Source organism: Mugil cephalus, chromosome 12 (genome assembly GCF_022458985.1).
Source record: "Mugil cephalus isolate CIBA_MC_2020 chromosome 12, CIBA_Mcephalus_1.1, whole genome shotgun sequence".
Lineage (NCBI taxonomy): Eukaryota > Metazoa > Chordata > Actinopteri > Mugiliformes > Mugilidae > Mugil > Mugil cephalus.
In genome coordinates this window covers 20,197,563-20,219,154 of record NC_061781.1, presented here as the reverse complement: position 1 = coordinate 20,219,154, position 21,592 = coordinate 20,197,563, and the positions used below count along the sequence as shown (strand labels likewise).

The 21,592-nt window shown below is 42.5% G+C and overlaps 1 protein-coding gene across 10 annotated transcripts in view; it reads left to right on the top strand.

Moving 5' to 3' along the window:
* Positions 1-21,592, top strand: part of nalcn (sodium leak channel, non-selective) — a 67,514-nt gene that overhangs the window by 2,611 nt on the left and 43,311 nt on the right. For 3 of the 10 annotated variants that reach the window (XM_047601456.1, XM_047601457.1, XM_047601455.1), the window contains exons 2-12: positions 472-583; positions 793-854; positions 1,563-1,703; positions 1,797-1,979; positions 4,588-4,671; positions 4,769-4,908; positions 5,015-5,143; positions 8,193-8,344; positions 9,344-9,486; positions 9,640-9,744; positions 14,457-14,543. In XM_047601456.1, coding sequence (XP_047457412.1) covers positions 813-854; positions 1,563-1,703; positions 1,797-1,979; positions 4,588-4,671; positions 4,769-4,908; positions 5,015-5,143; positions 8,193-8,344; positions 9,344-9,486; positions 9,640-9,744; positions 14,457-14,543 — 1,206 coding nt within the window. In that variant the 5' untranslated portion in view covers positions 472-583; positions 793-812. The remainder of the gene's footprint in view (positions 1-471; positions 584-792; positions 855-1,562; positions 1,704-1,796; positions 1,980-4,587; positions 4,672-4,768; positions 4,909-5,014; positions 5,144-8,192; positions 8,345-9,343; positions 9,487-9,639; positions 9,745-14,456; positions 14,544-21,592) is intronic. The other 7 variants (XM_047601460.1, XM_047601462.1, XM_047601461.1 and 4 more) reach the window with 5 other exon arrangements.

The following is a 21,592-nucleotide window of genomic DNA, read 5'->3' as shown; positions in this document are numbered from 1 at the left end:
ATGCACATTCTCGTACCTTGCCTCTGGCGTAAAGTTCTGGTATTATCTGCTGAGGTTTTGCAATATCCATCTCTGAGATTTTGCCCGCTGCCTCTGTATAATGGAGCTGAGTGGAATTAGATTATGGAACTCGGTCCACTGAAAAAATTGCGACAGAGTCTCTTTTAATTTAAGGCTTTAACTTTTAACGCGTTTCACGACTTTCTGCCGAAGAAAAGTTCGCATTGAAATGTCGTGAAAACACTGTGGTGGGTATATTTCACAGTCTGAACAAGTAAAACCATAACTATTAGCATGGCTTTATACCGCTGGAGATAAGAGAGGCAACCTTTGTCTGTTTGGTGGACCTGAATCAATGTTATAGATTTGTGCTGAGGCTGCACCTGGCTGCACATGTGACTATGTTCTCTCACCCTCTTTACCGCCTTTATGACTGCTACCGTTCATTGATCGCTGCTGCGGGACCTCCAGGCCTTTAGGACATTCTCCTTTTTGCGTCTCCAGTCTCTCTCTCTCTCTCTCGCGGTTGGTCTCTCCACCCCTCTGTGACCTGGGGATGAACGCACCAATGAGGAGCCTCACAGTGAGTCCCCCCTGGTCCTCTTTCACCCCATCTTCTTCCTCCACAACACCTCAGTCACTCAGTCACTCACTCACGGAGTGTGTCGCATATATGCCTTGATGTCAGACGTGGTGGGCATTCCTGTCTCTATGAGCGTACTGTAGATGTGGGTAGTGTACTGTACACCATATAAGCCATGATGTTGACTAACTGTTGTGTGTTATTTACAGGGTATGCCTGATCGCATGTTATGTGCAGTGCTGGAGCAATTTCAGCTTTACTTTTCCCTTTGGTATGTGCGCTTTGTCTCCATTCAGAGTGTCATTTCTTCTTGTGTTCTTCTGTTGAAACGGCCTGTACAGTTTTCTTTTTTCTGCATACACACATTCATAAAAAAAAAAAAAAAAAGAGACACACACAAACATTGAAACGCACAGGCGGCCATGCGAGTCACACCCGCTCGCGGTCCTCAGCGTATTCTAGTGGCAGCTTGGTGCTAAATACGACCGAGATCATGTATGATCTTTTCAGATGGTAAGTTGCAGGAGCTGTTCCGAGTACACTTGTTCTGTGTTCCATGTGTGCTACGTTGTGTATCACGGTGGCCATTCAACAGTGCAACGCGTTGAATTTTAAAGTACAAACATCTGCTCTGGCAATTCAAGTCGGGGAAGTTTACTTTGAGGAATAAAACGTCACAGTAGAGCCTGATGTAATTACATCAAGAAGCCACTATTGATACACATCTTTTTTAAATACTTGAGTACTTTAGAGATTGGTTAACCTAAGATTTGCACTTGTGTTCATGTTAAAGGAGTCATATTTTGACGTTAGTTATTGTAGTCGGTTTCATTGCAGTTAATTTATTTAGATCGTAGTACATTGGAGTTACAACCGTTGTACTGCCACTGCACTGCCCAGACTTGGATGCAGCCAGAGTGCTCCCCTGTTCCTCATTTAGCTTTGGTCACTGTGCCGCCCGCCTCCTTCTCTCCGTCAGATCCACTCTCTGTATAGCACGGCAAGCCCCAGCATGCTGAAGAGGAAACAGAGCTCACGGGTCGAGGCCCAGCCCATGACCGACTTTGGGCCGGACGAGACCCTCGCGGACAGCGCTGACATCTTCTGGATCAACAAACCAGTGGGTGTCCTCGATTGTGTGCAGCTAAAGGCTATAATAGGATAGGACTCATTTTTTAATTTTTTTTTTTTATTTTTCTTCCTCTTCTTGCAGTGGGTGCACTCCTTGCTGCGAGCCTGTGCCATCATCAGCGTCATCTCCGTGTGTATGAACACCCCGAAGACATTCGAGCATTACCCTCCGCTGCAGTATGTGACATTCAAGCTGGACACGCTGCTCATGTTCCTCTACACCGCCGAGATGATCGCCAAGATGCACATCAGGGGAATCATCAAGGTAGCTGATGGCTGAGATTGTGGGCAGTTTTCACCGGAAGGTCACAAGAAGCACAAATCCCGTGTTGGGGGAAAAAAAGATACACGATCATGAACTTTCCATGACTGACATGACCGATAAAGGATAAACTTCAAGCAAAAATAGTTTTTCTGGTTTACATGTCTGGAAAATGTGATTCTAGACATTTTTCTGTTAGTAAGATGTATTTCTTAAAGGTAGCAATAAGTTTCAGTGAAAACTCACGTTGTACAGAGATAATTAGTTTTACTCTCTGTATTAATCAAACAGGCCTTGTACAAATTCACAGAATGCCAAAATATACACCAATCACCAATCATAACATTATGACCACCTTCCCAGAATTGTGTAGTTCTCCCTTGTGCCTCCAAAGCAGTTGTGACTCATAAAAGAATGGGTTCACTGAGGGTCTCCTGCAACTTGGCCAGGTCAACACCTTGTGTTGTTCTTCATGTTTTTTTTTTTACTTAGTTGTTCCCAAACTGTTTTTGAGTGTGTCAGACTGCGCCCTGCTGGGGATGGCTGCTGCCATCAGTGAGTGCCCCACTGCTAATGCCAGGTCCAGAGGTGGTCTCTGTGCTGCAAATATCGAAATGTGTGAACGTAGAAGGTGAATGAAAGCCAATCATCAAGCCACCGAGAGTGCTCCTGTGGATTTTTGGTCTAGAAAAAGCAGGCGTTCATGGTTTTCGTGTAAAAAAACAGCAATTTTATTGAGTTTCTAAACAACAGATGTGTAAGAAACATAGGAAATTGGTCACTGGATCCTGACTAGTGCTGCTCTGCTGGGACTTAGTGATACCTGCACTCGTTGACCGGAGATTGTCGAACACACGGCACTTTCTGTATTTAATGACGTGCGTCGTCCACAAGTGCTCCAGGCGGTTGGCAAACAGCTTTTAGGTGCATTACCACCACCTTCCGGCCTGAGATTTAAAGATTCGCCACTAAAAATGGATAAGGGGATTCGATAAGCATGAAGGATAGTGGTATCGGTGAATTGAACCAGTTGGAACCGTTTTTTTAAAAGAACCGGTGATCGATGCCCATATCTAGTCCTGATTCACCACATGTTGGCATAATGTGAAATGCTCCAAAGTGGCTAGAATTTAGATTCAGAAAACTTTATTTTGTCCCCAAGGGGCAATTGATGCCGACTTGTTTATACGGTATTACGTTTAATTGTAGGCACAGTCATTCAAAAATGACTTCCCCTGAATTAATTTAGCTGATAATAGGCAATAAAGATACGGTAATGTAAGTTTGCCAGTTTTTAGATGTTTGGTTATGATTGTATTTTTATTTTGTTTTACTGAGCTAAATCTCTTAAAAATGTCCTAAAACTGTTTGGAGAACACAACAATAGTAATTTCAATTCAAATTACAAGTTAGCCTTTCTTTCTGTTTCCTTACCATTTTGCAGAGTGGCCCACCAAGTCAGTTCTCTATTGTCTGTCCATCCTCTCAGCCAGTACTGTTCAGTCCTGTGCTAAGATTTTTGTCAGAGTTGACGTTCAGCCTCACCAGTTATACTGAGCCTCGAATTCACGCGAATCAACACAATTCAAACTTGAGGTAGACCGATAATGTTCTATAGTGGCACCCAGGAACAGACAGCCGGCAGATGAAAGGACCGTAATTACCGCCATAAAAAAATGTGGACAGCTTAATTGGCAAATCAAGGATAACAAACAGGGTGGCGCTGGAGGACACAGAATAAGAACCACAGGGGGAAGGAAAATGGTATGAAACTAGAGAATATCTGCATCGTTATTGTAGAATTTCCTTTAGTTCTTCATCGCCCATAAAACCCATCATTGTCTGTAAAATTGCGATGCTAGTTGACTTTAAATGAAGCATGTGTGATGTATTTAATTTGAAAATGATTTAGTTTTAAAATGCCCCCGAGTAGATATAGCCAACGTACCTATAATTTGATTTACTGATACTTATAAGTTGTGTTGTGTACCTAGTTGCTGACAAGTCCCTGCCCAAAACAAATGGTCCTGATGAGGTGGGAAAGTAATTGCACGCTTTTGTTCTTGTCAGTGTGTGTAATCAAACATGGTTCTTATCTGGAGAGTGTTTCAGAACACACCCTCCTATTTGCAGCCTTTCTTCCTGTGGAAGACTGACCCCTTAAGAGCTTCTTACAGACTCTCTCTCTTCCTCTAAGTGGTAATTAAGTCTGCCCGTTTTTTTTTTTCTGGCCCCTTGACATTTCAGTTTGTTCACACAGCGGGGCCTTTTAAAAATTATTTTTCGGTCTTATCATGTTGAAAACAGGCTATTTGAATGTTGCGGTCAAGCCGTCAAAAGGGGCACAGCAGTTTAACTTTCTGTTTGTTGTATTTTCTTGAATATTGCTTTGCCATTAGTTTAAGGCACGCAAAGACTTCCTATCAAAATAAAACTTTCTCTGTTGGATTTTCAGACATATTAACAGAATCATTCATCAAGGAACATCAAAGAAGCCTTTCTATGTGATAGAATACTTGTAATTTCTTTAAAAAAAGTATAATCATGATCATATGTAGCTGCAGTGATTCAGTGCTGATGCCTTTTCTGTCTGTGTTCTCTGTCTACACAGGGGGATAACTCCTATGTGAAGGATCGCTGGTGTATGTTTGATGGAATCATGGTGTTTTTCATCTGGGTCTCCCTGGTGTTGCAGGTATATTACAACACTTTTTTTTTTTTTTGCATTTTGCTGTAATAATTTTTTATTTTTTTTTCCAGCACGTGTAATAATCCCCTTGTCTTTGTTTTAGGTGTTTGAAATAGCGGAGCTTGTGGATCAAATGTCTCCTTGGGGGATGTTGAGAATCCCCCGAGCGCTAATTATGATCCGGGCCTTCAGGATCTACTTCCGCTTTGAGCTTCCCCGCTCCCGCATCACCAACATCCTGAAGTACAATAGCATCGATAGCGTTTCTCTTTAATGTGGTGTTCTGCAATTAATGGGAAGGGACATGTGCAGTGTGACTCTTAATGTTCTGTTCTGTCCTTCTCTGCAGGCGATCTGGGGAACAGATCTGGAGTGTGTCAATCTTCCTGCTGTTTTTTCTCCTGCTCTATGGAATTCTGGGAGTTCAGATGTTTGGAACGTTCAATCATCACTGCGTTACTAATGATACAGAAGAAGGGTAAGAAAGAAGTATGAAGATATTTAACTTTGGATGTTTTATGTTTGTGATCTGTTTAACTAAGTACTTTTAGTGATAGAAGGCGTATATTCCAGTATAAATAACATTTTTGTTTGCAGAAAGTACAGTTAGGTACATACATGCATGTCTTTGTTATTATCAGCATATAAACTAGACCTAACGCTGCATAAGTAAAGTGCTTATCGGTCAAAACAGTACCATTTGTTGGGGCACTACAGTCAACTGGAGGCTTGTACCAGGTGTTGATAGCAAGAAGTGACTGATTTGTTGTTAGCGTGTGACAAATATTACCATGCAGATGGTTCATCCAGTCACCTTTCATGGTTCCGGATTTGATTTCTCAAATGGCTCCGCTTAACAAACCACCTGGCGCCTCAGACGAATGTAAAGCCTCGGCTTATAAAACACCGTGTTATATTTTTTAGGGACGTTTTAGCTGCAGCTGCCCGCAGTGTCCTGAGAAATGTCGACTGGACCTGGGTTGAGCAGTAATCGCTTTACTTACGTGTTTGAATGCAATCAATCGCTTGAGGGTGATAATGATAATATACAGAGAATAGAAATCCTCGCGGAGACAAAAGAGGGGAGGCAGCTATCGTGGTTAAAGCAGCAGGCTGCAGCCAGAGTTAACACTGATTATAATAATTAAAATTTCCTTCATTGTACAGCCTTTGTGTTAGACTCATCCATTAGTCCTGACTGAAATTTGCCTAAACACATCCGGGAACATGGCATACAGTGGATGTATTTGTCAGCAGCAGAAAAAAAGATGCACAGAACATTTTCATATTGATGTATAGCTCAGACATCCCTCTCTAACGTCGGATCAAAAGGCGTGTGCCAGCTGGGCTTCTAAATTGATTGCTTTTGTGCTGCTTTTACCAAATCCCTCATACAGTATATGTTCTGGTGTTTTTTTTTTTTTTTTAAGAAATATGTCACATGTAGGCTGATGTGTATAATCTCCATATGCCCTTGGCACAAACCCAAAGCTCCATAGGTTTTCACACACAAGGGATTTCATGGAAAATAGCAGGGGAGACCTTTGATATGGATATTAGGAGAAAAGGGTTTCGGATTTCTGAACAATGTAGGGTTTCCTCTTCTGAATGACCTCAGTGCTCTTCCTCCTTAACGTGATTAACATGTTTGTACAGGGTGACTTATTTCCTGTAGATTAATTTTAAACTCATAGTTTGTGGGTTTGGGTGTTATTGTTAGTTAAAGTCTTCTATCTTCTTCTGTCTTATATCCGAAACAGCTTTATTGGCCAAATGTATCTGTACATACAAGGAATTTGACTTTGGTCACTTTGCTTACTTGTACAAAAACACAGAACTTAAATAAGCATAAAAAAAAGTGTAAAAAAAAAATGCTGTACAGCATAAATTAGGTTTGGGGAAATAAAACATTGAAAAATAAAGGGCAAGAGTTTATGTGCAGTAGGGTCCATAAATATTGGGTTATCAACACAATTTTCATCTTTTTGGCTCTATACACCATCAAAACCCCTTCGCAACAGTTGACCAAATGAAAAACACTACAGGAGGTAGGTGTATGTGTGTCAGTCAACAATCAAGAGAAGACTTCACCAGAGTGGTTTGCCGGAGGATTTAAACCATTGTGAGCCTCAAAAATGGGAAGATTAGAGTTTGCCAAGCCATATCTAAAAAAGCCTTTACAGTTCTGGATCGACATTCTATGGACAGATGAAACAAAGATTAACTTATACAAAAAGTGATGGGAAGGGAAGACTGTGGAGAAGGAGAGGAAACATACCACCTCATGAGTGAAGTGTGGTGGTGGTGGTAGTGTCATGGCGTGGGCATGTATGGCTGCCAATGAAACTGGTTCTCTTGTATTTATTGATGATGTGTCTACTGACAAAAGCAGCAGGATGAATTCTGAAGTGTTTCGGACAATGTCATCTGCTCATACTCAGCCAAATGCTTCTGAACTCCTTGGATGACGCCTCGCAGTGCAGGTGGACAATAACCCGAAGAGGTTTTTAAGGCACAGAAGTGGATTTTTCTGCAAATGAATGAATCAATATGAATCCGATTGAGCATGTATTTCACTTGCTTAAGACAAAACTGAAGTGAAAATGCCCCAAGAACAAGCAGGAGTTGAAGACAGTTGCAGTAGAGGCCTGCCAGAGCTTCACCAGGGATGAAACGCATCATCTGGTGGTGTCTATGGGATCCAGACTTCAGGCTGTAATGGACTGCAAAGGATTTGCAACCAAGTATTAAAATGTGAAAGTTTGATTTATCATAGTTAATTGGTCCCATTACTTTTGGTCTTTTCAAATCCACTGTGGTGGTGTAAAGAGCCAAAAAGACGAGAATTGCATTGATGTCCCAATATTTATGGACATGACTGTACAACATAGTTGAACAGTGAGTATGTACATTTAATATTAGACCGTTCCATTATGTGTTGAACAGGTTTTAGTGATTAAATGTCAACAGTGTTGGCTCCGGTGGGCTGAAGATGTTGACAGGACCTCAATTATACAATGTTTTATAATGAGGTTTAGTGTTGTGAAATTACAGATGTAGAAAATCAATCATGAATCATTTCCTGTTCCAAATGTGTGTGGAGTTTCATTTGCCTCGTACAGTTATTAATATTGTCACTTTATTGCTTATTTGATGCTTTATTTTCCTCCCCATTGTCAACGAGTAAAGTGAATTTGTTGATAAGACGGTATTATTCAGCTCAGTGTAATTAGCTTTATCAGGATTCACCACTAGGCCTCTGATTGCTCTTTGTGATAGTGCAATAAATTATCCCTTCTGATCCTTTGCCCCTTAATAAACAATTTGGATGAATGTCTGGGCAGGCAATTTGAAGACATACATTTTCATTAGTGAAATCAAGCAGCTCCCGGTAACACCCGTGGCTAAAAGACAAGGAGGACGGAGTTTTTCTTTTTTTCACACATCTAACCATTTTTATTCCAAATACCACACATTTAAATGTGATTTATGAATGTTTTTTTTTTCCTTCTTCTTTTTGTGATCAGTAATGTGTCTTGGAACAGCTTCGCAATCCCTGACACCCATTGCTCACCTGATGGAGAAGGCTATCAGTGTCCTCACGGGTTCAAGTGCGTAGACCTGGAAAAGTTGGGCCTTAGTCGCCAGGAGCTCGGTTATAGTGGATTCAATGAGCTAGGTATGAGTTGTACATGTTCAGTGATGCCCTCAGTCTCACACAGACAAACATAAGCATTCACAAACATTCATCGCATGTGCATTTGTGATTTTTAACACAGTTTTGCAATTTACATTTCATACACGGCGGGAGTATTTCGTCTGTACGGTTACAATATGCAGTATTTTTTCCAGGATGTTCTTATCAGCGGAAAGGGGCTTAAATCCAGTGTTAGTGCACTGTGCAACGCTGCCAATCTTTAGCTGTAAAGGAAAGGCAGAGCTTCACAGTTAACAGTTAATACATTCACGCTGATATACTGCAAAAATTAAATATGTCTACAAACCGCACTATAAATATTCATATTGCTTCTAGTCGAAGAGCATTGTAGATAAAACCCTCCGAATTATTTCCGCAGAAGAAGAACAAGCCACACAAATCGTCAGTCATAAAAGTTGAAATTCTGATTCCTCTTATCTGCCAACTGTCTGTCAGTTGCACTCTACGCTAGCTTTCAGTGCTCGGTAAAAATTGTGCTCCTCTCTTGATAAAATCATCTTTGGCCGCACCCTCGCAATACAGGCGCTTCATTTGAGAACACGTCGACGAGAAAAAAGCCGCGACTTTCATTTCATAGATGGGCCAACTTACAAAATTTATGTTAATTAGCTACATGACTTGAAATTTGTCAGCGACAGAGACACGCATCGGAGATCAGTTCGTCAGGTTAATGAGTCTGTGAAACAGCTAGAATTGTAAATCTTGTATTATAACATCTCTGAGGATACCCGCGTCTGCATTTTTAACTCCGTCTCTGAGCTGTCACAATGCACGTTCACTGTGGATAAAAAGAGAAGCTCGAGCTGCATCCAGTCTTGGGGGAGACGTAATAATTGATGTGAGGATCACAGACATCACTATGTTAAGCAAAAGGATTGATGCTGACATTTTGGTTCAATAACAATCTCCGCTTTTAATCTGGCTCCCTCTCTGACTGTTCTGTTGCGCGCTCCTGTTTAGGTACGAGCATCTTCACCGTGTACGAGGCTGCGTCTCAGGAGGGCTGGGTGTTCCTCATGTACAGAGCCATCGACAGTTTCCCTCGCTGGCGCTCCTACTTTTACTTCATAACTCTCATTTTCTTCTTGGCTTGGCTTGTCAAGGTTAGCACCAGTCTCTTCAGGTTGTTTTTTATTGCATAATAATCTCAAGACACAACAAGTGTTTAATTTAACATTTAAAACTGACTGATATGATGATTTCCCCTTGTTAGCGGAACGCCTTCACATCACTCTCTCCGCTCTCCTGTTTCACAGAATGTGTTCATTGCAGTCATCATTGAGACATTTGCCGAGATCAGGGTGCAGTTTCAGCAGATGTGGGGGTCAAGGAGCAGCACCACCTCTACAGCTACCACACAGGTACGGCTGTCACATTCGCAGAGGGAAACTGACAGAGCGGAACCTGTGTGTGACCTGTTATAAAATATTTACTAGAACCCGTCTTCCTTTAAAGCGGCTCATCTCGCTCGTTGAGTGCACGGAGTCGCTCGTGCGTCAAAGTTTCGTTCATCCAAGTTTCATGCATTCTGATAAATCAAAGGAATTAACACGCAGGCGTTTTGACAGGGCCGGCGTTCTTAGGCGTGCGCGGTCATGTGCGGTCAGACGTCTGCTCTTTTTTTTAATAGATTTGGCTTCAGATTCAGCATGATCAAAGCAGATTGATCGCAGTGAGCCCAGATAAAGATTACCTCCTTTTTCAAAGCCGACATTTATTTGGCCACGTGAGAAGTCGGCTCTCAATAGCGGGCGAAGGTTTGCTCTCTTCTCACTTGGCTGTTGGCTTTGTGAAATGTCACTCCTCTCAGGCTAAAGGACTTAACTGAATTTATAGTATTCACTCTGCAGCGGTCGCTCTCGGAAAAAAGGGGGGGGACTCTTTTGATAATTATCTTTCTTTGATGAAATGGTTTGATCATGCAGCTTTTCGTAGAGAATATATATTTGGAGCCAGATAATTAAGGAGTTCAGGAAAGGGTTCCTGGTTGGGCTTATGACATAGTGATTGAACGCTTACTTTTTCGATTGGTAGACAGTTTTGATTGTCACATTATGATTTTCCATTGCTTGGTTCTCCAGTGGTCATTAACACGATGAATAGCCTATTGTTATCTGCCTCTCTAAATTGTTCTTATCTATACCAGCGGCTCTCTTTTCTGCGGCGGACTCTTTTTTGAACAGATTACAAATGACAAAGGCCCTGTTGATCATGTCAGCTGTTCGTGACTATATTGTTGCAGTAACTCACTTAAAAATCAGGCGGAGTTTTTTTCTGTTGTCTGTACTGGTTTGTCGCTCTTTCAAGCAGTGAACTGTACTTTGGCCATCAAGATTGCTTCTGAGATTGCAGGGAAATACTAAACACAAATGATGGTCTGAGTCTGTTATCTTCCGTTCGAAAAATACTCTTCGTAACAGCAGCTCATTAAACTCAGGCTTTGAAATCATTAAATGTCACAAGGATGGCTGGGTTCTTATCTCCGAAAAGGCCAAAAAAGATGTGCATGTGGCTCTTGCAACAGTGACTGTAGAAAGTTGCTTTATGGATGAGCCAAAAATTGTAGTTTTTGGAAACGGACGGTACTCATTTGTCAGTTGGGTACTCGGGAAGGTGGAATTGGAAATGTTGGGGATGACGGATTCGGCAGTGAACGGAGTATTGGGGACAATCAGCGTGACTCCGGGACACATTCCTTCGGTAAAAGAACATATGGAGCTTTTATTCCACTGGGATCCATCACCAAGAGGTGGACAGAATATTTGGGGAGAAGCACAAAATATTGTAGCTCGACTTTACATTTAGCCTCATTTAGCTTAAGCGTTTGGAGTGGCGATTCAATAGGTAATCTTCGTGAAGACGTCTTTAGTTTAATTTAGCTTTTTGAGAAATATAGCTGAGGGACCTCCCCCTCCCCTTTATAACAGATGCTGCTGCTGACGATGATACAACAACAGCGGGTGGTGTTTGTTGCATCTTTCTCTCATTTCCTGTCCTCTATCGCTGTCTAGTAAATGCCCCCCAAAATAATTGGACACACCAAGATAGCCATGGTTGCAAATGTTTCGGGTTCTAATAAATCAACACAAAGCCTGTGACAACCCCAACGGTAAAGTCATTGTGGGTTAAATATTAATTCTAAAATAACAACTTGGGTTTTTGCTCATTTCGGTGTCCAATATGAATCTTGGAAAGAAAATTGCAAAACCACAAGTGCCAAGTGCTTGTGTTTTCCCCTCATACTTAAAAGATAGTTGGAAATTTGCAGGCTTTAAGGCCCGAAAAACCTTCACTCCAATCCACATATGATTTTAAAAGTATGATTTGTATACAGAAGCAGCAATAATAAAACAAATGGATACTTTCTGGATTCCATGTTTAATGCAGGCCACAGCCATTTACGACAGCCAGCACTCACCTGGCTGTCTTTAAAATTTACCTGTCTTACAGTTTTATTCTTCTGGGTTTAGTGGAAGTTGTTACTGATTGAGACTTTCTAAATCTGGCAGGAATTAGATCACAGTTTCTTTCCAATACATACAGCAGTCCGACAGAGAAACGTGACGTCTGTTTTTACAATATGAAGCAGTGGAAAAAAATATTCTGTAGATTGTTAGATTTACGATTACAGATAAAAACTTGGAAGATGAGAGGCTATTTGTTTTTGAGGTGAATGCCTTTAGAATAATATATAAAGAATTAAGATTCATGACAACGATTGATTAAATCACTAAAGAATTCAGCAATATTTTCAGCTATGTTCATGTATTTTGCAGTATTTTGAGTTATAAAAAAACACATTTTATTTAACTATTTCTGAACTTGAAAAACATGAATTCCATTTTAAAATTTTGATAATAGAGTAATTTTCCTCCTCTGTTATTCCCTCTCCGCCTTTAAAACAATACGTCCTGGAAAATCATGAAATTAAAACCTCTGTTACTTCAGTCGTGATGGAAAACAGGCTAATGACACCAGCGCACCGCTATGACCTTGAAAACAATTAGCCTTTCTTGCCATTATCCAAATTAATTGTAATCACACCGTCATGCCCCAATCTTTATCTTAGAGGGGGAAAAACTAATTAGCTACGGTGTAACACTTAACTGTCAATCACAGAGGCTGAAACAATATGATCCTTTCTTCGTGCTCCCGTGAGAGGAATGGCTGCTATAAGGTGGCCCTGGGAGACCCAACCAAGCCACGCTCGCCATTCCCTGACTTTGCTCAACTGTCTCCAGATTATTGAGGCTTTTAATAGAGATTATGCTGTTGGGCTGACTGTGTTGATAAGAGAATAAATCCACCTTTGCTTTACAAATTTTATCAGGCTTTTCTTCCGTATTCTGGTGAGCTGTAATTAAGGGATGCTGAATTTCACTGAAATGTGGCTCGGCTTGATTGAAAGCGAATGATATCAACCCCGTAGCTTTGACATTGAGGTTGTAGACGGCATTGTTTTTGCTAGATATGTGTAATATAATTATGTAATATAAAAATATAATAAAGACAAGAGGATAACATCTGTGGACATCATAGCCTTGCTAGGATGTTATCGTGCAGTGATGCTTACTGCATGTGACAGGTTGAAGACAAAGCTGAAGCTGTGTGGGTAGAAGGTATATAATGAAATATACAGTGAAATGATTAATGAAGCAGAGAGGTTGGGGGATTTCTGTGTGCATGAAGCAATCAGCAGCTCTTTGGATTGGTTGTCAGATGCAAAAGGAATTTTACATTTGGAAACTTCACAGGTTCAGACACGGTTAATGATACACGGTGATTCAGCCCACTGCCTCGGACATTGAGAGCTGTTAAGAAAACCTTTACGGACGTTCATTCAACGTAACGCTGGTTTACGTTGTCTACTAACCCATCAAACTGTAATGCTCCAGTTCATGTGGAGTTAGTCATGCTAACATCATAGCTGCCTGTTGGTTGTCCTTTGGTTTGGTCAGTTTTAATTTCTTTGGATTGATTGGCGACTCTTTGTACAGACTCATGGTTTTCATATGACGAATCTTAACCTCAATGCTACGTTGACAATTTTTCTGATGGTCTGTACAGTCGAATAACTTTCTATTTGATTTGCTTTCCACAAGTGTTTCTTTAAGTTTTCCTCTTGCGCCACCATCTGGTCAAAATGCTCAGACTCAATACCTGTAAAATGACATTTCCATACTAATCTGTAACATATCCTTATTGTAAATTGAAGCAAGTTGGTGCACTTAGAGTCGCATTAAGCTCACAGCACTGCTGTCCTACTGTAAGTATACCGTCTGACTTTTATACTTCTGCATCGGATCCGTGTCACAGCTGTGGAATAGCTTTGTATCCTGCCCCGTGGTCTGATGTGCACCTGCCCAGAAATGTAACTACACATCGCTGTGGTATGGGCTGCAAGAACTGTGACTGGTCCGAAATGCATTTTGAATTTCATGCTTGTTTCTCAGTGAACAGAAAAATGATTTTGCTGATCAATAGGTCATGCACACAATTTGCACTGGTGTTTTTTTCCTTTGCAGTGATTTCAGTAATTGTTATTCTACATCTATTAGGTCCAACGTCCGACATGAGCCTTCATTGTTTGAAATGGACAGAGAAACTCGTCAGAGTGGCAGCAAAATAACTGGTGACTGGTGTTTTATGCATTATTACAATGCCAACACACCAGCACGAAAGTCTAAATGCTTACAACTGTGTAGGCCACTGTAGGCAATGGTTTCTCATAACTTATCCCGTGAGTTTTGCATAATGGAAAACTGATTGATATCATCGAGCGAGCAAGCTGTCTGGAGAATCTGAAGCTTCCTGCTGTGATACTGGATTGTTTCTATTTGTAGTGTCAGGTCCTTAGGCCTGCATACTGTATTTAGCTGCCACCATGCTGTTTGTGTGCGTGTACAAGTCTATGGATAACGCTGTCAGCTCTATTGGGGCCACAGATGTTTTACGAAGATGTTGCCAACGGGTTGATTTGTGTGTTTTGTCCAGCATTTTGAATGCTATTCAAGATTTTTTATTATTTTTTTTGTCTGTGTTGTGCCACTTACGTGCTGTCCTTGTACCACAGATGTTCCACGAAGACGCTGCTGGGGGATGGCAGCTTGTAGCTGTGGACGTCAACAAACCACATGGTCGAGCGCCTGCCTGCCTCCAGGTAAACACGCCGCGTAATAAATATGCTGCTTGTGTAAGCTGTTATTTTCTCCCGCTACCCTCGTACATGCACATAATTTTGTGTATTAACAAAGAAGCAGTAAACCTCATCCATTTAACAATTGGCCACAGACGCACGCAGTATCACCTCATTGTTTTCCCATTTGTCTCTGTCTTCAATGGCTGTGTCAAATGGCTAAGTGATGAGATTTTAAATGAGGGTCGGCTCTTGTTTGATGTGTAGAGCCGCGCTAATGATGTCGCTCCAGTGATAGATGAGTTTTAAATGACTTCTACATGATGGACGCCGCTGTTGCCTTGTGGTTGGCGTGGTTGGTCGGGCTTTAAAGATAAGCTGAAAGCAGCAGGCACGGTTTACAGCTGCCTCACTGTTGATAGTGGTTTGGTGCGGTGTGGTGTAAAAGGGCTGGCCCTCGCTGTGAGACACTGCCAATAGCGTCAGCGGCTATAAGAGGGAGGATGGCTGTCAACACGAGCTCATGGAATAAATGCCGCTCCAGAGCGAAGCTTCACAGAGACGCGTGCACGCAAACAGAGCAAGAGAAGAGAGCACAAATAGAAATGGGGAAATTAGGTGGAGAAGAAAAGGGAAGAGAATGTGAAATATGCAGCCTTCTCCTTAAAGTAGCATCTCCCCCAGAGCCTCATCATCAGTTGGAGGAAAGATTTAGATAGAGGGATAACCAGAGGGATAAACACGGCTGGTTTCCTCTGAGCCCTGTGCCGCATTACATGGAACACCAAACATTTCATTTGCCTTGTTCTTTCCGTACCAAATATCTTTGATAGTCAACATGTGCTAACAGGAAGATTTTTGACACTCGACTGACAGACTATGTCATGTTGAGAATGTCAGTAGAGTTTGACCTAAAAGCAAAACAATGAAGGGTCGTATGGCAAAGAGTTTAACCTTCCTTAAAACCAGATTTTGTTTCTCCTTTCTAGCAGCAACTGTACTTACACACTCATGTCTGTGGTGAGACTGTGAATTCATAGAACCTTTGTTACAGTCATAACTCTCGTTCTTCCACCGTAGGCTCCGCCGTAATCCTAGCAGCTTTAAGCCACGCTGTCTTTATAGTTTGCAGCATGCCTGCAAGTCAGAGTTCATCACTGCAGGAGGCATGCATTGTAGTTTTGTGTTGAGCCGTGTGCAGTGATCAGCCACAATATTAAAACCACTGACAGAAGTAAATAACATTGACCATCTTGACAATTCAGTGTTCTGCAGGGAAACGTTTCCACCTGGCATTCATGTGGATGCACACACCTAGATCAGACCAGGAATAGTGAATAGTCTTGAGATCGTGTATGTTATATTTTCTGCTCTATAAATGAATAAAATAAAATGTAATCCGACTGAATATTGTTGATTGAGCAATGAAAATGGACAACAGTATTTTGCGGCTGTTCTAACCTTTATGAAAATCACTGGAGTTGGAGTTATTCCTCAAAATCTCTTTTTTTTTCTGTTATTATTTAAATGTCTTTCCTCATTCAAAGCCTCAAGCAAAGAAGCAAACAATAATCAACAAGTCTATTAGTTGAATAGTCCTGATTGACTTTGACATTGTGGCATCACACAGTGCCTAATTTCAAAAGTCATCCATTGTTTTCTTTTGCCAGTCACACGCTGACAGCATTTTGTGGCATGTCAAGCCGTCAAAGCGCTCTGAAAATGTTTTGATTTTTTTTTTTTTTTTGATGTCTTCAAGAACGATGTTAACCAGCTGTACAAACCAAAGCACAAAGGCCCGATCCGGGATCACAGAGTTTTTGGAAGTGAGGCAGTGTTTTACAGTCGTGTTCATCAGATTGTTATAAGAACGCTGCATATGTAGCTGCACATAGTAGATGTTGCTGTGGGCTGCTGTACACACCTGTTTGTGTACACGACAGAATCCGATATATTGTAATTTTTCATGTTGACTGTGTGTGAAGGCAAGCCGCGTTAAGTCGGTATCCTATTCGATTGATGATTGATATCCCCTTCTCTCTTTCGTTGCCACCGTGTTTCACTGCGTTTTCACCCATATCAGAAGCGCCGCTAGCTTACTAGACAGGTAGAGTGAAGACAGGCAGTGAAGATCCAGACTGAAGGGCCATCTGTGAGTACTGGGGAAGTGAAGTGTGAGTTTCTGTTCTGCTCTGCCTGGCTCCAGAGTAATTGGCCGTCAAATGATTAAAATGTTTCAGGGCTGGCAGGTGGGTCTACAGATAGGCGGCCAGCCTGTGTCCCTCTGTTCATCTGCTGTTAGCGCTCCCATACCTGTCTTTTGAACCACCTTTGTGCGTCTGGTCGGGCCTCTGGGTTTCCGACTGTCACCCTGTCGATCTGCCTGTTGACGTCTGTCTGTCTGTCTGTCTGTCTGTCTGTCTGTCTGTCTGCGCCTGTGCGTCAGTCTGGGTCCGTCTGAGTCCAACTGGCGGCAGCAGTCGGAGATAGCACATAATTGATTAACCACCTGCTCTTTTTGGAGACGGAGAGGAACCGGCAGCTTCCTCTCCTGAGGGGTTACCAACCAAAATAGCCCGTAAAGCAGGGAGCGTCTCGGTTTTCTTCACTCCTTTCTGACAGTTGTTTTTTAATGTTTCGATTAATCACACAAGACTATACAGGACTCAACATTGTACTCAGTGTTCTAGTTAGGTTGGACTATGTGCCAGGGCTGTTTTAAGACACCCTGGGGACCCCAGGCGAGAGGCACCTCGGAGGCCCCCCTATTGAGTTTTTACACTTTTGTCTTACAAAACTGTAGTCGTTGCGCATTTTCCTTTTAACTGCTGCTTGCAAGCCTTGGCCTGAGCCTTGGCTGCCATGTCTAAAGACCTTCGAACAACGTTAGCTGTTGTTATGTATTGAACAATAAGCTTTTCTGATGCTTGGTGGGACTGGGACAAAGTGGCTTGTGGCAAGAAGTACTTTTAATGTGAGGCACATTCATGCTGATCACTATTTAATATTTTTTTTCCATCCTGTCCTTGTTTTTTTCTTTTCGAGGTAGGTTCGCTTAATTTTGCCCTGCAGCAGCAGCAAGCCAGCTAGTAGGGGGCCCCATTAGGGAGAGTCTCAACGTGTCGTAGTTGCAGGGTATACATGGCTTCCATTGTTGTCGTTGAAATGGACCAATATCAGCCGTCTCTGGGAGCCCCCTTCCAGTTCGAAGGCCCTAGGCAATTGCCTGGTTTGCCTGTCCTTTTGTGGCGGCCCTGTCAGTAATTATGGCCGCTGCTGTGACCCTGCTAATTTTAGTTCATGTTTTATGATGATTCAGTGTAAGTGGTGCTCTTTTCTAATTCTTATTGCAGGCATGGTGGCTGTTGCTGCCCACAAGATCCACCTATGCAGTAAACTTGTTGCCAACAGCATAAAAAAAAAAATTTTTAATTCTGTCTTTGGGCTGTGGTGTTGGAATGAGCCAGTTTCCGATTCTACCAGTACTTATGCACGGCAGAAATAAGGATTTATTGGCTCCAGCTTCTCATTTAATTATAGACCTCATGTTGTGTCTATCTTCTAATCTGCAAGAAAGAAACACATTTTCCAAAATCTGTAAAGTTACGTTTTTATTAGTCTAAAATTTAATCAGAAAAGTTCTAGAAGACCTTTTCATTCAGTACAATGCGTGTCTAAACCTTTGACTGGTAGTCTCTATCTTTCTATGTCTTTCTATGCGTTTATGCAGCAGAGTTCAGAGCCGAAGCCAATGAGGCTGAACTACGCGATAACATGGAACTGTGTATAAATAGCGCGCGACTTCTGGCGCATTTTCGAGTTTCATGGCTCATACGAGATGGACAGGAGTAGGCGTCCCTTCATTGAGAGTACATGGCAGGAAATAACACTCCAGAAACACAAAATGCATATTAATAGGCGACTTGACTTGTTCGTGTTACTCATACGGTGTTAGATGATACCAGGCTGGACGAAAATTATGGACGTTTCATTTGAGTTATGTTATTGCCCTGAACATCCCAGCTTGAATTCATAAGGTTAATTCATGGTGCATTCATATTAAAATGTATATAACATTACACATCGCTATATTTTTGAATCCCGTTTGCTTCTCTGCGTTCATTCATAGTAAACAGCTGTAAGGTTATTCAGTGTTTTTAGTGAGTTTGCGCTCGTGGAAGAAGTACAGTATAGACCAGTTGAGGTTAATGAAGCATCCTGCCTCTTTCCCCACAGACCTGCTCTACTAATTAGCCCCCAGTGCTCCACCATTCCATAATTACACTGCAGATTGGTGCTTTGGCTACAATAAGCAAAACAGAGAACGACTCTCTCTCTATCTACAGGTGTATCCCGCTGGATTAAAAATATTAAGTATGCATTAGAGGCTAATTCCAGCCACGGAATTTCAGTTTCAGAATAATTAAAATGCTTTAAATGACTACGAAGGGGGTGGTGGGGGGGGGGGAGAAAAGACATGATAAATGTTACCTGCTTCTAGTAATCCAGGAGGATCGTGTGATTAATTTTGCATAGTCTCTTTGGCATGAGCAGCCGATGTTGCTCGCTCTTCTCCTTGTCCTGGTCCGCTGTCTGCGGAGCTAAATACGGAGTGATGGATCACCCAGTTGTTCACTGAGGGGGGGTTCTTAGGTCCAATGAATTGAACACCTTTCTGACCTCCCCCTCCAGAGCCAGAGGTTATTGATTCTCTGGAACCCTCCTTTTCCTGCTGCCGCTGATCTTCGCCCCTCTGGAACTTCCCGGCGACACCACTTTAAGCTCACGCGCGCACACTCACACCACGTATCAAGGTTAAGGTCAGTTTGTATCACTGTGGAAGGAGATGGAGGCCCGGAAAAAGAGGGAAATTGGCTGGGGGGATGATAACATGAGAGGAGGAAAATAATCACAAACAGCACAGAGGCGTTGGAAAGTAGACGTACTGTACGTGCATAATGTAAAATGGAATCATCCGCAAAAAAGAGAGCGTTCGAGATGCCGCAGCTCCTGTGAGCTCAACGCTTGGATTTATTCCGTCTAGACTGCAATTAGCCTGATGTGCAATGACATATGCTGATGAAATGAGTTCAGCCAAAAAGTTTATGAGGAGGAATCAGACAGGAAACGGGACACAGAGGTGGCAGAGCATGGCAGATATTATAAGAGTAAGAGGGTGCAGACGGGCGGACCATCATGTTTTATTAAGATCTGTTTTCCAGCCAGAGACATGAGTCAGCCTGCTCCAGTCGAGGTCGTAATAAGTCAAGGGGCTCCCACTTCACTTGTTCCCCAGCCCAGCAAGATTTTACACTCCCACTCCTTCAGCCAAAAGCTTTAGATTAAAATAAGTCTGTGGACATGAGGTTTCTCGACTGGGATGCCAGTCCTGCCCACAGCTGCACAGTACACGCTGTAGTGGAAACGAAACAAGCCTCTGATTATCACCATTTGTTTATTTGTTGTCAACAAATGGCAGCGCGGCGACTGAAGAGACCACTCAAGTGAAGCAGCCTGTAATACCACCGAGTTTCTCGTTAATCTCGGCAAACAGGAGAGAGAAAACTGTAGCGGGAGAAGGTGCCAGAACACGGCCCAGTCTGTTGGTGACAGTTCCTGTGTGAATACTGCTATATTCTGCCAGATTTGCGTACATGTGCTGCACTCGCCTCATGTACCAGTAGAAAGAGCATTTGTCCTCCTTGGCAGTTTGGGAGAACAGACACACCACAAGGAAGCAGTCAGTCTGCTTCTCTGTCTTGACTGTGTTACAGTTGCAGCCTCTGGAAATGTTCCATCCATGATGGATATACGCCCGTCATCCAGAGAAGCAGCGCGCTTATTTGCGGATGACGGATCGTGCGGGGACATCGCTCATAAGCGCAGCTGAAAGTTCTGTCACATTATTCGTGACGTTTCGGTTACACTGACCAGACGAGAGTGTGAATCGGCTTTGTTGTTTAAATTGACTGGATGTAATTTGGATGATGAAGAACAGAAGTACTCAAGCCAGAAAGTCTATTTTATCGTCTTATTTTTGATGGTGTTTTTCATTTTCCTCTGCAGGAAAGCACACCCAGGGGTGCACTGTTTCCCCAAATACCAATTTGCATGCCACTTGAAATATCTTTTTCTCCACAACACTATTTGCATACGTAATTTTTTACCACGTACAGTCTGTTGCAGTCGCAGAAAATGAGAACTGAGCACATGTTGTGTTTTGTAGATGTACGTTGCATGTGTGATGTATTAGAAATTAAGCTTTGCTTTGTACGGAATGATGCCAGGGTTTCCTGGATAAATGCCAAAGCCGCAACTTAATGTGTGGCTTCTGCATGCGATACTTGACTTCAGCTCGTGTGTGCGTTTGTGTGCGTTTGTGTGCGTGCGTTCGTGCATGCTTGTGCCTGTGCACAGTGAGCACCTGGTGTTTCAAAGACTCAGCCAGAAGCAACACAAATAAATAGCATCCATCAAACAAGTGGGAAAGGATTTCAGAGACATCCAAGCTGAGAAACATCAAACGGCAGGGGAGAGCCATCTTGTCCCGCATTTGATGCTCTTAAATTGATTCTGACATCTTGAGGCCATGTACGCTATGCCAGCGCCATCAGCTGTATCCGGCAAACTAGGTTATTTTGCCTTTGGAACGACATGGAGAGCGTTATCTGGTGGAGTGCACCAAATCTTTAGCCAGTCTAGAAAGAAAGGGGAAAATGAGGGAAAGATGCTGTTATTGTGTGGCAGAGCTGGGTGGGCACACGGTGGAGCTCCATGTGACAGAGGTCGTAAATGCACTTTGCTCTCCAGCTTTTCTCAGCAGTGTGATTCCCCAAAAACTGACGGAGAATATGGGCAAAGTCAGGACTTTGAGAAAATCAACCGTTTCATACACACAAGCATGTACTTTCTGGTCTCTGTCAGGGTGCCTCTGTCTGTCTTGCTCCTTCTCTCACACACACACACTATCACACACACACACAGCTCCATTCAGCCAAAACACCCATGGGGGAGAGCGTCTGGTTGCTGGAAATGTCAAACTGCTTTGTCACGTCCAATCTCAGTCAGGGAGG